Source organism: Echiichthys vipera, assembly GCF_963691815.1.
Source record: "Echiichthys vipera genome assembly, chromosome: 8".
NCBI classification, from domain to species: Eukaryota; Metazoa; Chordata; class Actinopteri; order Perciformes; family Trachinidae; genus Echiichthys; species Echiichthys vipera.
Window position 1 is genome coordinate 14,073,034 of NC_139833.1, and position 27,841 is coordinate 14,100,874.

The 27,841-nt window shown below is 41.6% G+C and overlaps 3 protein-coding genes across 3 annotated transcripts; 2 read left to right on the top strand and 1 right to left on the bottom strand.

Annotated features, from left to right (window-relative positions):
• The first annotated feature begins 238 nt into the window (after positions 1 to 238).
• Positions 239 to 12,405, top strand: tuft1a (tuftelin 1a). Its single transcript, XM_083917727.1, has 12 exons — positions 239 to 420; positions 6,127 to 6,204; positions 7,201 to 7,302; positions 7,408 to 7,494; positions 7,731 to 7,781; positions 7,915 to 8,001; positions 9,390 to 9,500; positions 9,607 to 9,830; positions 9,930 to 10,035; positions 10,141 to 10,224; positions 10,440 to 10,534; positions 11,365 to 12,405. The coding sequence occupies exons 1-12, from the start codon at positions 361 to 363 to the stop codon at positions 11,435 to 11,437; spliced, it is 1,158 nt and encodes a 385-aa protein (XP_083773853.1). The 5' UTR covers positions 239 to 360; the 3' UTR covers positions 11,438 to 12,405.
• A 177-nt stretch (positions 12,406 to 12,582) lies between these two features.
• On the bottom strand, positions 12,583 to 16,537 carry ltap1 (lipid transport auxiliary protein 1). The gene is made up of 7 exons (XM_083919111.1): positions 16,284 to 16,537; positions 15,326 to 15,427; positions 14,449 to 14,557; positions 14,297 to 14,350; positions 14,041 to 14,207; positions 13,665 to 13,723; positions 12,583 to 13,548 (listed from the first exon to the last, which is right to left on the bottom strand). The coding sequence occupies exons 1-7, from the start codon at positions 16,344 to 16,346 to the stop codon at positions 13,332 to 13,334; spliced, it is 771 nt and encodes a 256-aa protein (XP_083775237.1). The 5' UTR covers positions 16,347 to 16,537; the 3' UTR covers positions 12,583 to 13,331.
• Positions 16,538 to 19,414: 2,877 nt separating this feature from the next.
• Positions 19,415 to 27,828, top strand: LOC310950709 (uncharacterized protein). The gene is made up of 7 exons (XM_083918658.1): positions 19,415 to 19,698; positions 21,416 to 24,308; positions 24,403 to 24,598; positions 24,759 to 24,857; positions 24,940 to 25,189; positions 26,301 to 26,417; positions 27,241 to 27,828. Exons 2-7 carry the CDS (start codon positions 21,790 to 21,792, stop codon positions 27,402 to 27,404), a joined length of 3,345 nt encoding a protein of 1,114 aa, XP_083774784.1. The 5' UTR covers positions 19,415 to 19,698; positions 21,416 to 21,789; the 3' UTR covers positions 27,405 to 27,828.
• Positions 27,829 to 27,841: the final 13 nt, after the last annotated feature.

Consider the following 27,841-nt stretch of genomic DNA (forward strand, 5'->3'; position numbering starts at 1 on the left):
GATGATGTGAAGAATTGATCCAGAAGAAGCGTGCGCATCCATCAGGGCTCCGACCCTCCCCTCTCAGATAGTCTCTGTTTCACCAGTTCCCTATTTGGCTGTTTCGGTCGGTGTGTGGGCGGGTCGGCTGGTGTCGCTCACTCCCACAGTGACGTGGGGAGAAAAGTTACAATGTGCTGAGAGAGGGGAGGGATCAAAACAGACGCGTGAATCCAGCGCTCTGAAGACGGGGAACAGGAGCCGCTACTGTGGAGACACCGGGGAAGTTCTTCTAACGGAGGCAGCGCTATACAGTTCACTTCTATTTATTTATTTATTGAATTGTTTGTGTCAGGAGTAGAATATTTATTTCTCTCAAAGATGAACGGAGTGTCGAGAAGTCTGTGCACATTTGAGGACATCAGAAATCAAGAATATGGGGTAAGTTACTCGATATGCTCGCCGCGTTTGTATTTTATGAATCAACCAGAAAACAAAGGTAAAGACTTCATTATTTATTTATTTTTATTCTTTTTTTTTGGATCTGTTGGTTCCTTTTTTTTTTAGTTAAATTATTTTCAGTTTCAGTTTGTTGTGTGGGTCAGAGCCTCTGTGTGACTTTGCGTTTCTGACACACATCTTCACACTTCATCCCCTGTAAGTGGTGTAGTCTCTGGCCTTGTTGTAATTAAAGTATTAGCCCCCAACCCCCCAAAGTCCCAACACACACACACACACACACACACACACACACACACACACACACACACACACACACATAGAGGCAGCAGCAGCAGAATTAGTCCAAATAACATATGTGCCTGTCACAGGTGATTTCTGCCCACACCATGTAAAGGCTTACAGTTACAGTTGTGACCGACAGTTCAGGAGACAAACCTGTAAACACTTTGTTTGAGCAGTTTGTCCACCGCCTGTCAGTGTGAACATGATTTAGGCAAGGTAATGGGAGTTATTTTGTATAGCATATTTCAACAACAAGGTCATTCTAAGTGTTTTACATAAAACATTGAAAGCATTGAAAAGAAGCACATATGAAATTACATATTAGCATCACACTTGATTTTCACCATACTGTCAATGAATTTCATGTACAGTAGATGGTTTTTTTTTCTCCGTCTGTGGCAGCATGGGTTTAATCATTTACCTCGCCTGAACAAGCAAACTGTTAACCTACACTGAGGTTTATGAGGTTGCGGGGCAACATGACACTTTCACCTTATCAGCAGCCTCCTGCTGAGTTTGATACCTGTCAGCAGAGACTGATCAACTGAGCTCACATCAGACGATATTCTCTGAAGAAGGGCATTATTACAATGAACAGTCTCCACCATGATTATATTCAATGAAATCTACCGGAGTATGATTAGAGAAGCATTTGAGAGCGAGATTTAAATGTGTGTCAATGGTCCAGACTTTAATATATCAGTGACTGTTGTGTAATTTGTATGAAAAGGGTCAGAGTGTACAAAGGGCCGCTCCACTCACACACCTAATAAACTGATTATTTGTGTTGAGGAATGTCTCATGAAGCAATATGTGAAACTCTCTATCTCTATCATACATTGAGTTTTCACTGATAGCACATTTGCATCAGCTTCATACGGAAAACAAATGCATCTTTATCAAAGTATAATTCAGTAGTCAAATAGTAATTTATTTACATATCTGATATGGTTATTCAGGTCAGAGGACATAAAGCAGCAGAGGTATTTCACCTCTACATGTAACATTTCATGATGACTTATTAACCAAAAAATGACACAGGGAGGGGTCAGACCGTAAGGACACTTGAGGAGAGGGAATGTGCCTGATGTAGCAGAGAACGGCCTTCAGTGGGCGTTTTGTTGTTTTGTCGATTAGCGTTTCCTGAAACTGAGATGATCTGAAACAGAACAGGAGGAACATCCAGGCCTGGGTTTTGAAACAAGTTATTTAAAGTTTATATAGTAGCGACCAAAATCCAGCTTTTATTTGAAAGTCATTTGAAACTTGTGGCATAATACTTTCTATCTGTGAGGGCATTTTTTAAATAATGCCACAATTGTCCCTCCAGACATTTAGTTTCCCTGACCTAACGCATTCCTTCTGTCTTCCCTCATCCTCACGCATCGACACAGTCAGGAGTGCCTGACGTTACTGGCTGGTAATGAGCCAAACATTACATATAATTGCATCAACGTAGGGGAACTACTGGAATATGCCAGATCACACCTGGTTCACACGAGATTATTATTATTGACATAAAGATGATAGTGCAAGTCTGTCCTGATCGACGTTTTTACCTCATGACTCAGATCCTGGACTAGCTGTTTACCGTCAGTGATCACCTGCATGATGTAAACACACACACGCACACACACACACACACACACACACACACACACACACACACACACACACACACACACACACACACACACACACACACACAAAGATCCCAATGCTTCACTTCACACCCCAGCTTGTCTCTGACCTTTTTTTAAAATTGGCTTAACCTTTAACATAACCCTTTAGTTTACAGCCTGCTGACTGACTGAAGGGCCAAGTGTGACAGCACTAAATGATTTAATCCCAAAACAAGACATACTTAAAACTAGGACTGCAACTAACTCCATTATTAATGTATCTGCTAATTATTGTCTTCATTATTCAATTAATCAATTAGTCTATAAAAAATAGTCAAAATGACATCTTTATCGTTTTGTCCAACCAACATCCCAAACCCCAAAGGTACATCATTAGCTATCATATATATCTATATACATACAGTATATATTATTATTATAGATATGTATTATATATAGATTATATATATAGAAAATCAGAAAATCCTCACAATTAAGAGGTTTCCTAAAGTTGAGCACTGTTGCTTTGAAAAAGGGACCAAAATGAGAAAAAAAAGTATCAAAATCAATCAGTCAAACAAACAATCAATTAATCCACCGATCATTGCAGCTCTTTTTGAGCATTGGGCAAAATGTGTCTGCACAGTTGAATATTAGTAATGGTTAAGTGTCAAAAGTTGGCATTGAGTCTTGTTTGCTTTTTATTTGATCATATATTTTCTCATCTTAGTCATAACTTTGAAGTTTCTGTTCAGTTGCAAGTTAAGTTACTGTGGAAAACATGTTTGTATATCCTAATTCCTTGTATAAGTAAGGGAACAAAGCACAGGTATCGTATGGGCACTGGTCTGGAAACATTTGATACCAGCAGCTCGAGCATTAGCCGTAGCTCGCACCTGTTGCCTCAGAAGCCGAGGTTTATAAGTAAGTGACATCTGTGCATCAGGTGTGTGAAAGCAGTTAAGAGGTTAGAGTGATTTAATGTATTATGAAGTTCACACACACACTTGTGGAATGCAGGTACAGTAACACCTGCAGGCACAAGTGGTTTCACCTGCTGCTGCCTCTAAAATCCGAACCCTGGGTTTTGTTTTTAAAAGCGTCGCAGAAATCTAAAGAACATTGAGTTTTTTTGCCTCGAATTCAGCAGATTTGTCTGTTTATCAGCAACATTTGACTTGGTTGGCGGTCACTTCTCACTGCTCTGCGTGACTTACAGGCCTACTGATGCCAACGTGCAAAAACAAAAGCGTCTTCATACCCTTTAAGCCTTTCAGCCCGGCCGTATCCCGTGATCTTTTGTGCTCATTGTCGTTGCATGCAGCAGTGTGGATGCTGTGTGTGTGTGTGTGTGTGTTTGTGCTTAGTGTCAGGTTTCTGCCCTGTTATAAAGGTAGTGTGTACTATGACTTATTGTGTGTATCAGTGTGTGTATTTTCCTGTGTGCATGTGCGTGCATACACCACTGTCCATGAGCACATCCAACTGGTCCCTTTTGTCTGTGTTCCCGGGAAGTCTAGTATTACAGGTTGTCTTTGAAGGTGGAATAGACCACATTTTTGTGTGAGTGGATATAGAAGAGAAAAGAAGCAGGGGGACTTGCGTGTAAATAGTCGCCGGCAGAGTGAGGTTTAGCAGAGTCTTTGTCTTGTTATCTATGAAGAGCCAGCGAAGTTGTATAATGATGGATTCCTTCGAAACAACCCTCTCACTGTTCTCACTTTCTCTCCCCCTCCTCCCTGCTCCCTCCCCTAATCTTTGTGCCTTATTAGAGCTTCCAGGTGTCTGTAATCTGAGAGGAAATATGTTGGACAAGAGGGGAATTTCTGGCTTTCATTTCCCTGAGTTTTGTTTTGCGTAGTTGGATCCCCCCACCCAAACCATTAGCTTATTTCCTCTGCCTTTTTTTTTTATTGTTCATGTTGCCGGCTCAGTTGCGTTTTTCAGTCTCATCTGTCCCTCTCTGCTTTCTCGTCCATTACTGTACCTCCGGAACAGATAACCAGCTAATCATGAAGGTCTTCTGTATTCTATACAACGCATGACCTTTCTTTTATAACCTCTCACCACTCTTATCACAGCCTTACATAACATAACCCAGTTCATTACATCCTGTCTGGTTATCATCAGGGCTGGGGACATGCTGAATATCAGACCTCTTCTGCACAGGAGGGAAAGACACAGCCGTCGCTTTGTTTGTCAGTCTTAGGGAAAACAGCAAAAGCAATTGAGTTTAAAAAAGGGCAGCAAGCCCGATTCTTTTCGTTGTTTATTATTATTAATTATTATTATGTATCGTTTAGTCCATGAAATAATGAAAAAAAGGCAATTATAGTTTCCTAAAGACAAATGTTTTCTTCTGTTTAACCAATGGTCAAAAACCTGGAGATATTCAGTTTTTTAATCAAGAATCAAAGAAAAGTAGCAAATCCTCACAATCTGAACCTAGAAATGTGAATTTTTGCTTGAAAAATGACTAAAACGTTTAATCAATTACTAAAACAGCTGAGTTCTGACTTATCAACTAATCTTTAAAATTTCATCAGTAGCTTAAAATACCATTCTTGATGTTGGAATCAGCTGATTAAAACAAATGCTTCAAGGCCCATTTTCAAGCTTAAAAAAGAAATAATGTAAATTTGAATATTCTATTCCAAGACAACTTGACAAACTCCATCTGCTGACGAAGATTATGCGATATGATCGAATGGTCAGTAGAGGCGACTACTTTGAGGTGAGGTTGTTTTGTCATTGTTGGCAGTCTAAACTGGACATGTGAGGTAACATACTTCACAGTAGCTCGGCCTTTTGTTCTGCAGGCTGTGTACCAAAAGACAACAAAATAAATAAAAGTATCACTATACAAAAGGATTAAATATGGACAAACAAAAGCGGATACAGACCCATAAGACTCAGTTGTCCTAGGCCAGACTCTCTTCTTTGTAACGTGTTTGGATGTGTGTGTTTGTTTGTGTTTTAACCTCAGGAGAACTTTGCAGTATTATCTTCTTTGCCTGTTCCGTGTCTCAGAGTTGACATGAGTTCAGATATCAGGGGGACACAGGGAATACAAAAGGGAATATAAAGAGAACAAGATGTGTCTGGCTGCAGTGAGTTACATCATTTCTCTGACCTCCTCCCTCACATCCGCATACTTATACTTGCATACACACTCACTGGGAATCACTTTATAAGGGGGTTCCCTGCACTGGAGGACGCACATCCAGTCACATCCCGGCCGAGACTTTTCGTGTTAAAGCGACTTCTCTATAACTGGGAAGGTTGGTAGTGTTTTACTTTTGAAAGCATTCCATGTATTGTCTCGCCTCTGACTTTCTCCTCCCTCCTATACTGTTAGCGCGCCAGATAGTTTATGGTTACCGTGAGGATTTCGTAGCCATGGAAATGTTCTGTCTTGCTTGACATTAGATTTTCTGCCCACTTTCCCAGAAATCCAGCCTCTGCTTCCAATTGGCTGCGAGCGCCTGGAGGGTTTTCGCCTAAAGTCCCTCTGACGTCCATAGCACACAATTTAATTCAAACAATCTGTCTCTGTGCAGCTGTGAAAAAACTTTTGCTTTCTCTCTGACGTTTGTAAAGACCCCCCCCCCCTCTCTCTCTTACTGCTTTCTCTCTCCCTCCTCTGTTTCTCTCAGTGAGTGTGACTCAGTCTCTCCTCCTCTCTTTTTTTCCTCCTGTCCTAAATAGTCCTCAATCAGTCTCTCCATAGCATAACGGTTTCTTTGTGGTTACACTTCATCGTCTCCTTTGCCTTTTTCAGGAGGGGTGCAGGCGACTGCGGCTCACACTGCACGACCAGAGCCAGGCAGCTCGGAGCACGGAGCAAAACAGGGACAAGGTAAGAACTTTATGCACCTGATAACTGAAGGTTATAACCTGGAATAGTAGCAATGGAAAGCTGCATGGTATAATATTTGTCACAGTTTTAGATACATGGTTTGGATATTTATATTGTGTTTTTATATTTAAATTACCTTTTATCTTTAATTGATGCACTGGGTTGGATTTGTTGTTAAGACATGAGGGCGAATGACTGCGATATTCTTTAGATGAAGGGGAAAAAAATCTTTAGAGGTGAAGGTGCTATCATTCAGGTCATACATGGAGCCAAAAGTTCAGAAATTAATCTTCCCAATGATCCCAAGGAATTAGTTCAGAGCTACCGTACATTTACACATGTATCACGGCACATTCTTACACACAAGGAGACACAAACTGCTTGTAAACACGCCACAGCTACCATCAGCTTCTCATTTGCATAGTTCCCTGTAGAGGTCAATCAACATGTCTCAAGACAACCGTTGTTCTCCCAAAACCAGCTGGATTAAAAAAAAATAATAAATAGGACCACCAGAGCAGCAGAGTTGCATAACTTCTCCCACCCTTCTTCTTCAGTGTGTCGTATAATTTTGACCAAATACTACGTCCAAAGAACCAGATGTTTCTGGGTTAGTCTCCATAGCGATTATGGCTAAATGTTTCTGCCCTTCTGATTATAGAGTCAGTCACACGCACAAGAGAATCATTTGCTCAGGACAAGGCTGAGATAAAGCTCATATTCATGACATATTCAGTTTTTCCGGTTAATAGCTTAATTGCATTATTCATGTCAGATGTTCCTCACAGATGTTTCGTAATGCTTATGAAACAGAAGAATGTTGTGTTGCAAAATAAATACTGAACATGCTCCAACTCCGACCGCGTTAGCAAAGCACAGTGGCTTCGCTCATGTTTGCTTCTGATATTTGGAAATGTATCACACCCATCCACCCGTCCCCACGCAACACTACGCATGTCTCAAATTGTTTACTCCCCCCTGCTCTCTCATCTTTAGCCAATTGGACGTGCGTTTGCATTGGTGCAGCCGCCCAGTAACAGGACAGCTGTGAACCCTGAACCAGTCAAATCTACAGAGGAGCAGGTGGAGGTGATCAAGGTGGGTGTAACGCCTCACCTGTTGTTTTTAAATAAATAATTGGTGTATGTTTGTCTCTTGGTCACCAGTGATGAGCATCCTTGTCTACCTCTCCCCTGTTTTTAGGTTTATCTAGAGGCCCGCAGACAAGAGCAGCATAAACACCAGCAGAGCCTGAAGATGCTTTCAGATGAGGTTACACAGATACAGGAGGTCAGTCTCTGGACAGTGTTTACTGTAGCTCTGACACACATTTTATACACACACTTAACACTACAGCCTCTAAACCCTGTCTCCTGGATTAACAATTTGCATGTTTGCTTCAGTAAATCACCCCTTTGCTTCCAGGCTTGTTTTTTCTCTGTTCATGAATGTTTATTTGCCTGAAACACACATGTTGGTTACCAATTTCTTGGTAACTTACGATATATCTGATTTTTTAAAAACAGGTGAGGTATTGCCTGAAGACGCTGAGGGAGCAGATGGCAGCCAAAAACAAGGTAGGTCTATTTTGAGCTGCTTTGTTATGGCCTTACCATTGTTAACCTTTACATCTGGTGTGCTTAATGGTATTTCCACCACTTCTCTCAACTTCGTCTTTCACTCCCTGACTTCCTGCTTTTCTCTTTCCAGCCGCTCACAAACGGGTGGAAAGTTGGTCTTCCCTTCAGAAAGAGTGCCTCGTCTGCATCCGGCGGAGGAGCTAAAGCTGATGCACAGGTGAGCATTCAAAGTTGTAAATATACACGTGTGTGTGTGTGTGTGTGTGTGTGTGTGTGTGTGTGTGTGTGTGTGTGTGTGTGTGTGTGTGTGTGTGTGTGTGTGTGTGTGTGTGTGTGTGTGTGTGTGTGTGTGTGTGTGTGTGTGTGTGTGTGTGTGTGTGTGTGGCATATCAAATCTTCCATGCAACTTAGACCGTATGCGTTTCTCTTAAAGTGTGCCAGTGTGTTTCGTGCGATGCCTGTAAAGCGATCAATCCCCAGAGGCACACGGGTAGAAAGAAGTATAAAGTTAAACAGAGAGACAAATAGAAGATTAAAATATCAGCAAGAACGCACATATGCCGATAGCACCCCGGGCCATATGAAAATCTGTGAGAGAGCCGTGCCAGTACGCCCTGTTACTCTCCCGACATGTGTTATTGTGTTCAGGACCTCTTCATTGTTCCCAGCATTCCACAGATGCCTCCCCTTTAATCGTTTTGTTGCTGTCTTTGAGCCTCACACTCACAATCACAAGCCTCCTAACTGCGTGTGTATCAGTTGGCCTAATGTTTTGTATAAATGAAAACAGAGCTGACAGCACTGTGTTTGGTTGAATAGTTTTTGCATCAATTATAGTATTTATCTGTGACTCACGCTATGGCTCTCTCGCACACACACACACACACACAAACACACACACAGAAGTGTTGTAAAAATTATGAGGGAAACTCTGGTCGTGATCCAACTGCTCCAGTGACGCACACTGACACGCCTGTTTTCATTAGGACAAGCCAACACACTGAGCTGGGATGAAACAAAAACAAGATTTTGCATTATATCATCATGAAAGTATCTATCCCTCTATCTATCCATCTATCTATCTCTCTATCTATCTATCATTGTTTTCAGTCATCCCTTTGTACAATACAGTTAACTGTAAAGTTTTAAGGTTTTATGGCTTTACAACATGAAATTAAAGTAGGTGTGGCTTTTTGACACTGATTAACAGAAAGTGGCCATTTAAAAGTTGATTCCACTATGTTTACATGCTTTAATGTTCAAAAAACTTCATATATATGTATATATATATATATATATATATAAATTGAGTTATCAGCTGCTAAAGTGTGTATACATTTTTGGGACACCCTGTATATATCTGAAAACAGACATGCAATCCTCTCTTTTTACAATACAGGACCTTATATGTCAAAGAGAAAACAGATCTTTACAGTGTCATCTAAATTAATAACAAATATAATATCCAAAATACCTGTTTGCACAAGTATTCACCCCCTTCAAGTCTACACGTTCAATCACAAATTCTCAACTGGATTAAAATCTGGACCAAGCAACACACATTTCAGTATCCACCTGCTAACCTAACGCTTCACTCCTTTTTAGGAAGCAGAGGAAGAAGCAGAGAGAGCCAAGCTGAGGGAGGTGAGCAAGCGTTTATATGCACAGCTACAGGAAGCAGAAAAGAAACACCAAGAGGACAAGGAAAGGCTGCAGGTAACACACATATACAGAGCACCACAACAAATAATGTACACTTTATTACCTGCATTTTAAACTTAAGTACTGAAGCATCCCCTACCTTTCTCTCTGTCTCTTCAAGACTGAAAGCATCAGGCTGAGGGAGCGTCTGAGCGAGGAGGAGGACAAGTTGAAGATCACAGAAGAAGCTAGCGAGAAGAAGGACAAGCGCATAGATGAGCTCCAAAGGTTGCTGGGAGGGATGGAGCAGGAGAGCGCCACCCTGCGGGAGGCAATCCGCAACCGTGAGGATGAACTCCGTGAACTACGCAAGATCAGAGAGGAGGGCCAGAAAGGGGAGCAGAGGTCAGCGAACACACACACTTTAATAGAATATATGATTCATTATCAATTAGTAACAATCAAATCAAATCGCATTTTCTAACTCTCTCTGTGTATTTTTAGGGCTGAGCAGTTGGAGAAGGAGGTCGCGATTCTCAAAGAAAAGATCCACCATCTGGATGACATGCTGAAATGCCAGCAAAGGAAAGTCAGACACATGATTGAACAGGTGAGGCGCACATGTGTGAGACTCCGTAAAGCAAACACATTGTCTCTGTGTTCATATTTGTGCAGGATTTACTGACTGTTTCTCTGTGTGTTTGCTCGTGTTTAGCTCCAGAACTCTCGCATGGTGATCCAGGAGAGGGACCGCGTGATCAAAGAGCTGGAGGAGAAAGTGGCATTCTTGGAGGCTGAGGTCAGTGCTGCTTATCGTTTTCTCCTATACAAATATTTGATGGCTTCTCAGTGGAATTGAGAACGAGGGGTCGGGGGTTAAGCAGTAGTGAGGGACAGGAGAAAGGAAATCAGATATCTGCAGATAGAGAGGAGATAGCGATGTTTGTTTGGTGACCACATTCATTATTGTTATTTGTTTTAAATGAACTGACCCCTGACTTCCTGTGTGTGCAGAACCGAGAGATGCATGACCAGATGGACTACTTCCTGGGAGGACAAAGGTCAAATTCCTACCTTTCATCAGAGCGCAATCCCCAAATTGTCTACAGGTAACTTATTTCCTTCCTCTTCATATATTTTTTTCGCCTGCCAACATTGCATATTTGCAAGTCCTACAGGTCCCTTTTCTTGCTCATGCACAGATTGTGAGTTGTTTATTTGATTTGTGGGAGCCAATGATCTCCTGTTGCAAATCTCAGCTATACAGTTTGAAAATTTGGTGAAAGTACGTGCAAACTCGCACTCAAATATTCACCTACTACTGCAGTGCCTGTCGGGAGAGTGTGCCCGTGCTTTTTGCAGTGTTCTCCAGAACCGCTTATCTGATCGACACCTTTATACAATACACCTGCCATATGTGAAGTTGATTGGATAAATGTTTCTTGTGATGGAAGGACCGTCACACATGCATACATACACAGACAGTCATTTTATAGTTAGATGCTGCTGCTGCTGCTGCTACAGCGGCGCATGTTGGCCGAATGGCCCTAAATTTGTCATGACCCCACAGATGCCATGTCTACACATGCCCACCAAATGTGGTTGCAATAGAACAAAGTGTTCAGGAGATATGACATGACATTATTGTCATATAAGCCCTGCCCAGAGCATTTAAGCAAACTCCGTGGGCCAGCTGTAGCAAAACTGTATGGAGCACCAAAAATAAAAACTTTTACCAGCTTGGCCTGTACCACATTGGACATAAAGCTCATCATGGGTCCTCAATACACCCCTTGTCATATGTGAAAGACACACACACAGATTAACTGCTTTATAAATTCTAGTTGTACTAGTATGTGCATGAGACGCTTACTTATTACTTGTTTTTATGCTGTTTCAATATACAAACCATTCATTTTTCTTCCTCTTGTCCCCTCAGTAAAGCAATCAAGCCGTCCAACTCATCCAACAAACCCCTCCCTTTCATCAAAGTCATCGAGATCAAGTCATGAAGCGACAGAAGGAAGAAAGGGTAATTGCCGCGGGGAGTGCAGAACCACCAAATCTTATCAAAGCAGACTGAAACCAAACAGCAGCTCTACGACAACGTCTGATTGCATCAACAGTTGGGATGTCAGACTTAAGCTTCCTGGACAGTAACCACATCAACACTTCCGACTAAAACAACTCCTGAAGGAAACTGTGTTGCAGTAGCACACACGCATCGGGGCTTATTGTGGGCCTGTGCTTAATGAGTGCGTATGTCAGCTTTAATGTAGATGTATTAGGCGTACTGATTCAGCTGATGTGCATTTGAAGTTTTACATGTAATACTGTGTACTGTATCCAGGTGTTTCCTTGTGTTGCCCTGGTGTGACCGCTTTTTTAACCTGAGTCTATGACAATTTGAACTGCTGAGCAAAGTGCAGGATGGCAGACAATTTGCCAAATGACACTAAAAAGTCCATATACAGTAATGTAGCAAACGTAGCTAACTAAACTAAAGGTTTAATCTTTAACCAGATGATCTACATCCTGTGTACTTGTACTCGTTCGTCACTCATCAATGACTCTGTTCACTTTACTGTGAATGGTATGACGCTTTAAATGTGCAAATACTGACGATAGTTTAAGGTCAACGTCCTGTTTGAAAAAAAATATGTTTTTAAGCCCCAAACAACAATACGGCACAGGGAAAAAATGAAGATGTCAGTGGTGATGAAGGTATTTTACATTACTGAAGTGTCATTATTCTACCCATATTTTGTAAAGCATTTCAGTTTCCTAACATTGTGTAAACAGTCACCTTGTTTTGTACATATTAATGAATGTGATTTGATGTTTTCATTTCTACCTAACAACGTTCCCCTTTGTATTTATTTATATTTAAAAAAAAACCTCTATACAGATTGTGTGATAGGTTTTTTTTAAGGAAGTACATTCTGATCTACTATGTGTTTGTGGTTGTAAGAATAAATTACTGAAAATTAATACAATGCTTCTTTGGACTTCTTAGTAGATTAGTGTGAAGGGAGCGCCCTCTGCTGGGCACTATACACTAGAAATGACTATATTGTGCTTACCACATGTAAGAAAATTGTACAAAATTTTGACTTTGTCAGTGTTTTATTTGGATGGCAACTTGTAAAATAAACACCACAGAAAATAAATGTATTCACCTGATGGGACCCCTGAATAGCAAATGAAACGCACAGTTTAGACATCTTTAAAAGAAAAAACAAAAAAGCCAAAAATCAACATTGGAATACTGTTAAATTAACATTGCACTGGGAGAACTGATTAAATCTAAAGAGCACTTAATCATCAAAATTCATTTCATCAAGTATGGCTTCTGTAAAACAAACATTTAAGGCAAATAAAAAAAACAGGCTGCCAAATTCACTACAGCAAATGAACAGCAGAGATATTTATACAAGTAGATGTAACCATAAATGACAGTGTGTTTTTCACCCATTAACACTGGCTTTCTCTATAAACATTAACAATGTCAAATTTAAATACAGGTGGTTAATTGAAATAAGTCTGCATAGGATTTTACATGTGCAATAAATACTGATTGTCTTATGCCGTTGCATAGCCCCATTGCTCTGGTTTTGTTTTGGTCAAATCAACCCCTACTTACTATAGTCACTATAGTTATTGTTCTACCTTATACATGCATTAATACAGGATATGTGCATAAGCTACATTTAGGTAAAGAGCTCCGAGTATTGAAATGCATTATACCGTAAACCAGGCAATATATGTTGGTGTATGAAGGCAGTGCTTATATCATTTCACTCTAAACTATCTGGCGACATTGAGCCATCGCCATCCCTAGGCACTTTAATCCCTGGCAGCTCTACCTTGTGTTCGACCTTTATTTTGGACGGGCAACACACACTCTCAGAACGAGCTGTCCAGAGTGTTGTAGTTATCTTTGAAGTTCTTCAGCTCCAGGAAGTGTCTAGGCCGCTTGCTGCGTTGCTGCATTGAAGATGTGAGGTAGGTGGTTTGGGTGGGGGAGGAGGGGGAGCTCGCAGGCTCCGTGGTGCTGGTCAGGTCTTTGGCTGCGGACTGGTGGTTCTGGCTCGGCGTGCTGCTGCTGCTGTGGGACTTGACGCTGAAACATAGAAAGGGGGAGATTGTTTCCGGTGCATAATTAACATTCCACGGTGAGATTAGCATAAAATGAAAGCTGTAAGGGAACACTGTGAGGAAAAGGTTGTGTTCACTCACACAGAGGCCAGTTCAGTCAGAGCTTCCTGGTATTTCAAATATTCTACTTCACCAAAAGCCTAAAGACAAAAAAAGCATCATAAGAAAGGACATCAGTACATTTGCCCGCTTTTCATGCAATCATATGGCTAAATTATGCTAATCATAAGGATGCTATAGCAATATAAATGTATAACAATTAAAAGTAGTGTAGTGTACAGTGGGCCACAACACATGCACTTTAATGTGAACCATTACATATGCAAACTTGTGTATGTTTGTAATGTACTACAAGGCAATGTTAGTTTGTACATGTATGAATTTGTCCTCGCTTTTAAACAAAATTTTTATTTTATTAATTTAGACAAGGCACTGTGTAGCACACAGAGATGCTGACCTCTGCTCCGTGACGTGCTTTGTTGTACCCATCCAGCACAGTGTCGATAAGCGAGCTCAGGCTGTCTCGGAACATGCATTGAGAGTTTCGCAGCTGTAGAAGCCACGTCCGAAGTCTTTTGCCTGTCACTGCGGTCGATGTGCCACCCAGTTCATGGAAAGGGAGATCTGTTAACAGAAAGCATAGGTGGTGTTGTGACACTCGGTCATGACAATGACATTAAACTTCGATGAAGATCAATCACAGTAAAGCGTACCAGTTTCTCTGATGGCATCCAGTGCTCTCATCCTGTACAGGTAGTCATGGGAACCTGCAACACACAGAGATTCTTCTGTACGCTAGCATAAAACCTACTCATGTAGATAACAGCAGTTTCAGAACTGGTGTGAGATTGTGTGCCCCTCTAACCAGACTGTTCTCTGTGCTTTAGCCGGTCATCATCTGGGGACAACAGACGGGGCTCAAAGTGGATTTTCTGGACCTGGCACAATTTGGCTTCAATTTCTTGTCTCAATTCCTACAACACACACGCACGCACGCACGCACGCACGCACGCACGCACGCACGCACGCACGCACGCACGCACGCACGCACGCACGCACGCACGCACGCACGCACGCACGCACGCACGCACGCACGCACGCACGCACGCACGCACGCACGCACGCACGCACACACACACACACACACACACACACACACACACACACACACACACACACACACACACACACACACACACACACACACACACACACACACACACACACACACACACACACACACACACACACACACACACACACACACACACACACACACACACACACACACACACACACACACACACACACACACAAATACGAAGAAGTTAAACATAATTAAGGATTAAAGCAACACAGCTGCAGCTGCTGAATGCAAGAAGGACAGATCACAAAAAAATAAATAAATCACCCACTGTGTGAATGCATACATTGTTGGTTTATAATATCACAGTATAATGGAAAGTAGCAGCATGCACTGCTACAAATGAAACAGTGTACCGGATGCAATTTAAAGAAGAAGAAAAAATAATTCACTCAGTCGCTCATCGAGTCAAAACGAAAACGAACAAATTTACAGCTGAAATTAATACAACTGAAATATACTGAGGAAATTGTTGTAGCGTGAAACTCTGTGTGTGTGTGTGTGTGTGTGTGTGTGTGTGTGTGTGTGTGTGTGTGTGTGTGTGTGTGTGTGTGTGTGTGTGTGTGTGTGTGCGCACGCGCGTGTGTGAGAGAGAGACCTTAGGAGCATTGTGGCCAAGAGGAACATGTGGTCCTCTCCGAGACTTCATGGCAAATCGCATTATTTGTCTCTTGACGAAGATGAACAGCAAAACAAACACCTAGAGGAAAGTCAAGAGTTAGTAGATTTTTAAACATATACAAACAAAAAAAAATACAACAGGAAGAGCCGGCGGACATACTACTGTTGGTGCAACACACATGGTGTTACACAGTCAGGTATTGCAAGAGTACAAGTAAAGAGTACAGGATCATATCACTGCAGAAAGCAACAATTATTGTTCCTTGAAGTGATTGTTTTCTGTGGCCCCTGTTTGACCTATTGTTGCTGTTGTTGTCATTGTTTATGTATGTTTATTTTTCTCCGATATATATTGCTTATGCTTATTTTTTAAAGATATTTATATATTGTTTATATGCTATATTTGTATATGTATTAGCTGCATACTGGTCTTATTTGTATGAATATCTATTTTCGCTGACGGCCTACTTGTTCTTATCTGAAATACTGATTTCTAAATAAATAAAATGAAATAAAAGAGTGTTTTGCACTTTTATTGTAAGGACATTGAAATATATTGATGAATTGTTTTCTGGAGCCCCTGTTAGACCTATTGTGACTACTGTTGTCATTTATGTTTACATTCTTTATTTTATATATATACTAAATGTATTATTTTAGATAGACTGGTCTTATTTATATGAATATCTATTTTTGCTGATTGTCTGCTTGTTCTTTGTCTGAAATACAGATTTCTAAAATAAATAAAAATAAAATAAAGTCATTTGCACTGTCAATGTGAGGACAGCACTGAGAGTGGTAAGAATTTAATTTAGCCAGTCAGTTTGGCTCTTTGAAATAATAGCATACAGAAACTCAGCAGTGAAAATGCTCAAAAGCAGTTGTAAAAATCGACATTTATATATTTAATAAGATGTGACAGTTAGCAGACTCACCAGGCTTCCGTATGCCATTACGAGCACCACGTTAACGCTGGAGAGTAGAGAATCACTCCGCATCGTGAAACGGTTTAACGTTTAAACTAACTAACGTAAACTAGCTGAACATCGCTAAATGACAGAAAGTTCGTCCAACACGTCAAAAGGCACACGCTTTTATTTAGGTGCTCGTCTTTAAAACACATGGAGCTTACGTTAAGATAAAAACGAAAGACGGAAAACGAAGGAAGTAAAAAAATAAAGTAAAGCTGTTTCGCTGTTACATTTCACCAACCGGTCCGGTTTGTTGACTTCCGCGGTGGTCATGTGACCGGTACGTGCAGCAGGGGTGACGTCAGGACGTTGTTCCCGGGCCTGTTCTGCCACCTGCTGTTGAAAGCGGCTTCACAACGACCCACCCAAAAAACAAATAGGCTACACCAACAAAAACACCAATGACGGAAAGAAAAAGCCGGTTAATCCCGTGATTCATTTCCGGTGTGAATTTTCCACATTCATACTGTTTATTTTTGTTGTGTTTATTTACCAGTGTAGTGGTGGAAGAAGCACCCAGACCCTTTACTTATTCAAGATTCAAGAAAACTTTATGTATCCCCGGGGGGTAATTAAAGGCAGGGCACTAGAGCAGACATCGACAACAGTCACAAAAGAGAAGAATGACTGAGAATAAATAGATAATAAGATGCTGCTACACTTTACACTGTCACTTTATATCACCACTACTTCACTTTATTTTGTGGTACTGTAACTTACTACTGCTACACCTACTGTGCTTTACTGTAACCTAGTTCTGTAGGAAATGTTGCTACATTTCACTGTGGTTTACTGTAACGTATCTCAGTAAAATGCTGCTACGCTGTACTTTACTGTAACTTACTGTAACTTACTTCAGTAAGAAATGCTGCTACACTTCACTGTGCCATACTGTCACTTAGTTCTGTAGGAAATGCTGCTACATTTTTAACACTGTTATCACTTATCGCTCCTTCTCACTTATTTAGTTTGTACTTATTTCATTTCAATCTGCTGCTAAACTGCACGCTGCGTATTGTTGTATATTGTATATAGCTACGCTTAACCACAATGTCTGTTGCACTCTGTCACATTTAGTTAATTGTTCGATTTATTTTATGTAAGCTTTATTTTTATTTGATTATGTTAGCTTATTGTTACTCTGATCCTTTTCCATCTTTGTATTGAAACTGTTGCACAATAATTTCCCTCGGGATAAATAAAGCTTCTTGAATCTTGAATCTTGAATAAATAAGTTATGAACAGAATAAAATAAAAAACAAAAACAACAAATATGTACATGTTAAACAAGGTGCAAATGGGCAATGAGGTAGATTGATACAGAGTGCAAATGTTGCATATAGAAATGTGCCAAAGTTTACAGCAAAAGTAAAAGTGGTATATATGTAAAAGTAGTAGAACCGTAGAAACACTCTGTCACAAGTAAAAGTCCTGCATTCAAAATGTTACTTAAGTAAAATTACCAAAGTATCAGCATCACAATTTACTTAAAGAGCAAAAAGTAAAAGCACTAATTATGAAGAATGGTCCATTTCAGAATATTATATCATAATCATCAATATATTCATGTAAATATCACTTTAATGTTGCAGCTCATAAAGGTGGGGAAATTGTATTTACTTTATATACTGCTGTGCAGCTTAATCTATGACAATATATGTTTTTTAATTTGTGCATAATATTTTGTGTTAATAATCTTAATCTGTAAAGTAACTATTAACTAAAGTAACCTTGAGTGTCATGAACGGTGCCCATAAATAAAATGTATTACTATTATTATTATTATTAAAGTTATTGAAGTAAAATGTACAATATTTCCTCTGAAATGTAGTGGAATAGAAGTATTAAGTAGATTAAAATGGAATTACTCAAGTAAAGTACAAGTACCTCAAAGTTGTACTTAAGTACAGAACTTGAGTACATGTACGTATGTATGAATTTCCTGTACACTATTTATATCTACTGCGACCTCCTGATTAAATACCATAAACTGCCCTTTTCTCACATGACCCTCTGAGTCCTACACCCTGAAGAATGAATTTACAGAAGCAGTGTGTCTGTGTGATTTGCATCCATCCTGCAGAGACACTGAGCACCATTCTTCTGTCTGGAACAAGGGTGGGTGTCTGTGGAGTCGCACTGGAGCTATTTCCCTCTGCTCACAGACCTATCTCTGTCCTGAGAAGACCATGCGACCTATACCAGCTCTCTATGTCTGTATGGATAATCACTGATTGGATCATTTAGGTCCTAAGTCTTGGCCTAGGATCAATGCCTCTCTGACTCTTTGTTTTCACTTTTGACAGGCATAGAGTTAAGATGTCCCTTATTTAGCGTTGCAGCATGCTGATGAAGTAACCACAGCTTCCTCTGTCTCAACGGAAGACAGTAGCAGGTGCATACAAAAAAAAAGACGCAGCATTAAGAACGTGCGCTTGACAACCAAAACTGTAAGTACTGATGTTTAATTTTATATATTTAGGTTGCTCCTTGCGCATCTGTGACTCGAAGGCTGTTTGTTCACCTCCGCACTCTTCTTTCTTCTTCTGTGTGGATAAAACCTCAGTAATCTCAGAAACTTTACAGTCCCACTGATTCTCAACAAGTGTGTCTGCAATGGAGTTCTTTTTTTTCCGAACATATGTCATATGAGAGGTGTACTTTTAACAATATTAATCCCTGCTGGTATTTCTGGGTCCACGTGAGCTCTTTGTGGTCTCTGGTCTCAATTAAAGGTGCTCTGTTATTATGTATTTTGATACCTGCTTAAACTTAGGTTTGCCTTGAGGTGGGGTGATATTATAAGCCTGTGTTGGGAAATGTCATTTCTGTTCTGTTTCACACGATTATCTGAACTGCATCTCCTCTCCCTTGAGCTTTGAAAGGCTGATATGAGAGTTACTTTGAGGTTTTGGAGTTTGAAGTGTCAGTAGGAGGTGTATGTAAGCGTGTGTGTGTGTGTGTGTGTGTGTGTGTGTGTGTGTGTGTGTTTGTGTGTGTGCGCACTCCCTGTTGAGCCGTTTAGTGGGTGACACATTGAACTGTAGTCAGGAATGCTACCCTGTGAGAAGAGGAAAAGAGGGAGAAAACAACAATGGGAGGGGGAGGAGAGAAAAAGAGAGACAGATACAAAGAGAGAGAGAGAGTGTGTGTCTAAGAGAGAGAGAGAGACAGAGAGAGAGAGAGAGAGAGAGAGAGAGGGCGAGAGGATAAACCAGTGTGGCAGGTTTGCGTCACTGTACACACTCCATCATGCAAAGCTGATGGTAAGAGAAGACAGAGAGAGAGGAGCTGGGAGCTGATGTCATTGCAGAGCGCTGCCTTCATTATGAAGCCGTGTCAACACAGTGGTTTAGTTAAGAAGTCTCTCCTAGAGAAGGTAAGGCACATGTGTTTGTGAATGTGTGATCAATTATGTCATTTGTAACTATGTGAGTGAGTGTGTGTATGTTAATGTGAATGTATGTTTTTTTGCCTGAAGTCATGGTGCATTTAGGTCTTGCTTGCTTGTTCAATCGGAGCTTAAAGTAAACTGTGCAGTGTTGCCCCGGTTACCCAGATGGGAGGTTTGTGACCTAGCAGAACAGGTGTTTCTGTAAACCGACACTCAGACTCACCTGCACTTGGACGTTCTGTCGCCCAAAGTTACACGCTGTAACCCAGACAGCTTCATATAATTTAACAGACAGTGCTTATCTGATTAAGTAAACCGACAGCTTACACTAACTGTGTTTAATGTCAGTAGACAGCTTTCGTAAGCGTTCTGGAAGTCCTTGAAATCACCTGAATTTTAGTGTGGTGTGTTCAAGGTTTGAATAGTGCTTGGATTTACAATAAAATGCTTGAAACTGCTTGAACTTTTATGTCATATGGGATGGCATATATGATATAACACAGAGAAAAGAAAATCTACACCGGTATTACTGCTGAGGGAGAGCGTCGCCACACCACTTTGATATGGAAAATCATATCTGCAAGCTTCCAAACAACATTTTCTGACATTTATGCATGAAAAAATGACTTCTGATGATTAACAGATGATCAAAGTAGTTGGTGATTATATTTCAAGTTAGTTTTAATTTAATTTGTCGTCCTTCTGTAGATATCTGTCTCAAAACATCATGTTGGTTGTTTATAGGACAATAACATCTATTGTAATGTGATGAACAAGTGCAATAATCAGTACACCGATTACTGAGTATTGTACTGTATACAAATATGTAGTTTACCACGGCTGTAAGGTGCTGGAAAAGCATGAAAATGCACCTTGAAAGGCTTAAAAAGTGTTTGAATTTGACTTTGGAATAAGTGTAGGAACCATTAAAAGAGAAGATTGGATCCTAATTCTGACTTGATTAAAGATCAAAGATGTTTTCATTGGCTTGCTGCTTAGTGACTGTATGGCTGTGAACTCAGATACCCCTGATGAGCGATTGTCCATCATTAATGCTAACCATCTCTCAGAAGGTTGTATGTAAATCAGAGTGACTTTGTCCTCACCTTTGTCCATTTTATCTGATCTTTTGACCTGAATTCACTGTCACAAAGTTTCAGCCAGTCTCCTTTTGGCACTACAAGTCCGATACGTGCTGCACAGACAATGACTGTAGCACTTTAATACATTGTTTTTTTTTGGGTGGATTGCAGTCAGGTGAGTTTTTCCTGTTTTTGGTTCAGGTTTTGCTGACGCTGACAGGTAGTCATGAGTTTGTTGCTTGTGTAAACAGCCGTTATGATGTGTGTGTGTGTACAACAGAGTGCATTATCTGAGTCCGACTGTCCTGTAAATGGGCTTATTGAGTCAGAATGAGGGGAACCTCAGAAGCGCGTGTTGCAAAGTAACACAACTGACAATACTGTAATGGTTTTGGTTCTATCTTTTCTATCATTTCTATGTTTTCTTATCATTGTCATATCTTCCCAATTCACTGTCCACTTTATTCTTCTCTGTAATGTACTGTATTCACTGTCTGTTAACTGCTCTGCGATTCTGTTTGACCATTTCAAGGAGCAAGCGCAACCACAATCCACATATCACAACATTCCCGCCCAATCCATTCTAAGGATGGACATTTGTACATTTTTATGCTTGGCAGGCAACGAGAGCTGTTAGCTGAAGTCATGCTGGGGCAACCAAAGTCTCCAGGAGACAGGACCACAAGAGACTGAGGAGAAGAGCCCAGATGAGTCCTCTCTTCGAGACCACAACCCAGAGAATCATCAGGAGCATTGCTCAAACATCATTTTTGATGAAGGATTTGTTTCTGTGCAAGAAACTAATGAGAGGGTTGTAATTTTCACTGCTTTTTACACACTCATAGCTGCTGTGTTCAGAGAAAAAAAACAGCTTCCAGATTCCAGTCGAAAAGACAGTTGCTTGGAATCTCTTAAATATCAAGTTCACTCTCCTCCTCTCTTTTTGGGATTTGGCACTTGACAGCAGGTCATTAACTTTGTTTATTCTAAGACAATGGACATGTCCGTGCTCTCTACTCCAGCGAGTGAGTATGACAAGCAGAGGGCAGGAGCACACTTCACTGTCCGCTCAGCAAACTCTCCCTCTTACAGTCTCACTCGCAGGCCAGGTGTTAGGAAATATCGAGGTTTTCCAGGGGAGAGGGAGAGTTCTGAGGAAGCCTGCGAGAGAAAGAGATATGGGACACACACTGGCACAAATGGTACAAACAAGGAGGAGGATAGCAGCGGCGTCAAAGGTCAGTGTGAGGAGAAGGCACCATCAGGCCATGAAATATCTTCGCAGCAGAACCTGAGTGGCACAGAGTTTGATGCTGAAGGAAGCAATAGCTGTAGCCATGCATCTCAAAGCCGGGGCAGGACAGACTGGCGAAGATACGACCCGCCAAGTAGAAGTAAGAGTTTAGATTGGAGAACAGCAAGCCCTGATCAGGACAAAATGACTGACATGTTGTCAACCAAACGGGGCTTTGATGAAAGAAGGACTGACATTGAAGGTGTGAGGGGCAGAGTGATATCATCAATACAGGTCTATGACTCTGCATGCGCAAGTAATGTTCAAGAGATGAGCTCATTGAGTCACATGAGTCAGACTTTTGATAGGGCCAGTAGGGGTCATTCTCTCCCCATTAGGTTGAGGTCCCTGTCTGGACCTGGATCTGGTGTCAGAGGGACATCTTCATTTGGACACAAAGGGGGTCAGAGTATAACAGAGCGGATAGAAAAACTCTACGGGTCAGCTGCTTTTGGTAAGACAGAGGATTACAGCAAAATTAGGGACTTCTCTACCGCTGTGCCGTCGCATCACAAAAAAACAACCACAGACATCCTTGTTTCGCCACAGCAAAGGTCATATGATGGGGCATCAGGGGGAACCTTCCCCAGGCGCTTCTCATCGGGAGAGAGAAGCAGCCTATTTCCGGCGCAAATTAGGAAATCGTACACATGGACACAAAAAGACATTTTAGGTTCTGAGACTTCATCTTCTCCAGGGACATGCAAGACCAGAGAGAGATTGTCAGGTGTACAGTGGCAAGGACAGATCCAGGGCAGGTATTCTGAAGAAGGGGGAGTTAACTGGAGAAGGGGGTTAGAGGAAACAGGCACACGGTCTCTGGATAGAGCAAGGAGCAGGTACTCTATAGCAGCTCAGATAAGAGCAACAAGAGCTGCAGCCGGAATTACGGCACCTCCAGAGTCAAACACCATTTTAGAGAGGTCGGCTTCTTTGAGAGATTCGTCTAGTTTGAGAGAGAGAGCAAGTGAGAGTAAGGATCAGGACATAAATGGGACATTGAGAGGAAGAACTGGGTGGCTTGAAGAGCATGGAAAAGAGACAAATGATGGAGCAAAGGAAAGAACAAAGTTGAAGAGCTGCAGCGCTGATGAAGATGTGTTTGAGTCAAACCCGCAGAAAATGCCGACGAAAACAGCAGAAAGGAAGAACTTTCCGGAGAGGTTGTCGGCCGTCTCTGCAGCCAGTGTGAGAAATAAGATCAGTCAATTTGAGGCTCTCTCGCAGAGGGCCCAGGGTTCAACAACAGCACCGAGACGGGCCTTTTCTGTGCCAACGCAACTCAGCAGGGCTCACGACGGGTTGAAAAAGAGCGGGTCAGCGAAAGCAATAGGTGGAGTGAGATTCAAGTGGGAGGGACTGAAAGAAGGAGAGGAGGCAGATGATGAGACTGAGGAGAAAGTGACAAGAGCAAGAAAGAGGCTCGGGTCAAATAGGTCTTTATCGGTGGATGAGGTTGGACTCAGATCAGGGAGAAAAGAGAGAGAAGAGAATGACTTAGTTGAGAATGAAAGAAAAGAAACAGATAGCAGTAACAATTATGTTGAAGATTTTGGTAAATATTCCAGACTCAAGACCACACTAGAAATCCCACTTAATGGAGGAGCTCAAAGACAACATAGAAACTTTTACATAGATGAGACAGATTTCCGCAAAATCTCAAGCCCAGAGGAAGCAAGCGAGAGAATGCCACCCTCCTCGCTACTGTCAGACACCTGTGACACTTCCGCTGGTGTGCAGAAAACAACACCCCTGATGGTTACTTCACCTGCTAGTGATGAAGACAAGACTCCAACAAACTCTCCATACAACTCACCCTTTCATTCGCCTACCTCACAAACGGAATACGCCATTCCCATTGCAGACAGTGAAAATAACGGTACTTCTATCCTCACACAAGGAGCCGAATCACCCAAACCTGATTCCCCTCCTCTCCCCCATCCCCTCGCTACTTCATCCCGCAGCAACCTCCACGATGTCACCTTTCCAGATGTCACAACAGCCCGTCCAAATGGGAAGAAACAGGCGTTTGACCTGGACGCTTGGGTAGCTGGCTTGGACACAGAGATTAAAGTCTGGGATGACAATGATTACGAGGATGATGATGATGATAGTACACAGAGAGATGACGATTCAAACTATGATTCAGACTCCGGAGAGTCCTCGGTGACCATCACCAGTGATATGAGCCAGTCAGATCACAAGAGCTTCTGTGTCAGGTGGGTAGGGTTTATGTTAACACGTTTCTGCTCTGTTCCTTCCAACAGCTGGTCAGTTCTTTACCCCAAGATCTCTTGTCTTACCTCCCTGTAGTCTTTCAGACCTGTGTAATTTTGCTGGAGTTGAATATGAGTCAGAGACTGACAGCAATGAGTGGCAATCTACGAGCCATCGGACTGCCTCGCTGAGCTCAGACATGTCAGCCTTGTCCTATGTTTCTGTAATGCCAAGTGAGGAGCTTGACAGGCTGCTGGAGGATGTCAGGAGCATTGGGGACAGCACCCTACAGGTACAAACAGCAGCATCAGTAACTTTCTGTGGTTTTGAGCCAACATTTTGATCATCACCATGAATTATTTGACTTTTTGTAACTACATACCATAAAATCAGGCATGCAAAAAAGAGTGTAACCAACTATTTCTCATTCTCTCTGCCTTCCCTTTTTGCAGGACTATGATGATGTGCAGGTGGTAGTTCTCCATAAGGATATGGGAGTGGGGCTGGGCTTCAGTGTGGCGGGCGGTGTGGACCAGAACAAGCCAGTAACTGTGAGGAAATGCCCCTTCCTACTTTCCTGAAAAACTAAGAAACGCCATTCCCTTCATTTGTCCATTGATGTCTTCTTCTCAGGTCCACAAGGTGTTTCACTCAGGGGTTGCAGCCCAGGAAGGCTCCATAAGGGAAGGGGACCAGGTCCTGTCAATCAACGGCACAGCACTATCCGGCTATGCCCACTGGGAGGCCCTGAGGGTACTGAGAAGAGCGAAGACTCGTGAGATGGGGGTGGTGGTCCTGAGGAGGGGGGAGATTAACATTGTCTCTAAAGTTGGAGCGCAGACAACCAATCAGGGAACAACACAGACTCAGTTCACTGAGACAGGTGAGAAGTAATTATTTACCATTTCTGAAAAGACACAAGTCTCAAATGCTGCAGTTTAAAGTTGTACTCTGCAATAATTCCATCTATTTAATTGCCTTTTAAGTTACTATCTTTCAAAGAGTGAGATAAAACAATGGTGAATGATCATATGACCCACTAATGAAAGCACTTCTACTTGAGTATTCCAGTATGTGTGTCTGTGCCAATGTAAATAGGCCGCCATGTTAGTGAGGCTGCCGACAGTGGTTGGTCTGTTGGCCCAGATCAACGGTTATGCTGCATTCACTTGTAATCAAAAATCAGGAACCTCAACTAGCTTGTAGTAAGGGCAGAAGTGTAATAATGCTGTGTCCCAAATCGCGCACTGCAGTGAGTGTACTGACATGATCAGTACACTCAATTTCTCCAGCAAGCACTGTCTCAAATCACACACTGCTGCCGAGCACATACCGGAAATGACAATCATATTTGATCAACTCTGTTTATTTTTCCAAAAGCTTTTCCAACAACTCTTCTGACTCAGCAAAGCAGCCAAAAATCCTTGTGATCCTCTTTTTACATTTATAAAGTGAATTTAGTTGTTCTGCATTTTTTCCAGTTTGAATTAAGTGCCACATCTTCTGCTACGTAGACAAAATTGCGGCGATTATGGCCGTTGAGTGTGGATCGATGGACACTCAATGGCCTAAATCGCCGCAATCAACGGTTTGGCCGTTTTTGAGTATGCGACTGAATGAATGCAGTACAAAGCATTTTACCGACTTCCGGTGTGAACGCACTTCCAGCCTCAAAAAAGCCAGTTTGAGGGTGGAAGTATGTGATTTGGGACACAGCATAGGACGTGTGTGTAAGGATGGCAACATATAGGGGAAGGACTGAAAGTAGAGAGGAGAATGTGTTTAAATAAAGTTCACAAACAAGCAAAAAAAAAAAAAGTAGTCAACACACATAGTGAACATGAACGTGACAAGATGGAGGGCTCTGAAATAACAGGCTCATCTGCATTTACATTTAAGAGGCCGCTAGAAACAGCATATCTCAATTCTTATGGAGTACAACTTTAAAGTGAGATACTGTATCTTTGTCATTTATGCTCATGCTGCTCTCTCAGGTCAGCAATTGTGTGTGCGTCTGGAGAAGAATAGCAGAGATCTGGGCTTCAGCCTGGAGGGAGGTGCAGACTCCAATCTGGGGAACAGACCTCTCACCGTACAGAAGATCTTCCAGGGTGAGTACTGAGGCCCAGTATTTCAGATGTCCATAGAGTCATTTTTTAATTTCCCGTGTCTCAAGCGAAGATTACACCAGCTTTGCGAGTCACGTGCAGGCAGCTAGGACTTATGATGTATGAGTTAAACTGATATTCAACACAGTACCATGCCCATAGACTGTAAAACATGACACTCACGGCCAGAATCCTCCTGCTTCTCCAGATTAGCATCTAGTATATGTGCCATGGACAGTACACTGTATTGCAAGTCATTGTGCAAGTGCGGCTACTTAATTAGCATAGCTCTGAAATGCCGTGCCCCTAATTATTTATAAACTTTAATCTCCAATAAGATAAAAACTAGCCTGGTACAAAATAATTCACCCCCCTCTGTGTTGTCATGGAGATATGACCTAAACATACAGACTAGAATGTTTTTTTTTGTAGCAGGCCTTAAATAGGTTTAATTATGCTGTGAAATTGGCCTGTTTAACATGAGGGTTAATAAAAACTGCTCTATTGTGCAAACTACTCCTAGTGGCCACTCGGGAAACCGCAGTTTTGGCACTTTCATATTGGATCAACCAGGAAGTCGTGGGGGCTTGCGTTAAACCTATAAATGGTTTGATTTATTGAATTATTGAGGTTACTTGACTGCTAAATACTATACAGAAAGAAATCAATTGTAAATTAAAATTTAATAGGTAAAAAATAGGTTTTACAGGTTTAATAAACTCTATCAGAATTCAGATTCTATATTTAGATGCTGCATTACCTTTTCATTATGATTGCTTTGGGTCGACCTCTGACATCCTCTTTAAATCCAACCCTTCCCCTTCAGGTGGTCCCGTCGATAAGGTGTTTCCCGGTGATGAGCTTGAAGAGATCGAAGGTATTAGCGTGGTGGGAATGCGACGTCTGGAGGCCTGGACTTTGATCAGAAGACTGGCCACTGGGCCCGTGGACGTGGTGCTCCGTCGCCCTCTTAAACATCGGGAAACATGAGGATTATTGAGGTGCTTTGCACACAGCAAAGTTCAGTGACCGAACTAAAAGCCATCCATCAGAGACAGCATTACCTGCTTGTGGCTAAGAACTTGGATGAAGGGAGCTATCTGGGCTTAATGCCATTAAACAACTGAACAATTTGGAGTCATTATAACAAATCCCTAAAGTAAATATAATCTTGGAGACCAGGTCAAAAGTGTGTGTTTTTCTCACTTTCTCTATAGGATTACTACCTCAAGGGCCCGGGATATTTCTGTACCTGCCATAATTAAAGTGCACTGATGGCTCATACATTTATCAAGTCAACCTACCTTTTCTGAGCTAAATGCTGGTAATGTGGCACCTGTAAATGCAAACACATGTTGTAATATAACGTGGATAGAAGCCAACTGCATTTAGAGTTTATATTGCTTTTTAATAAATCCTAACTTAAA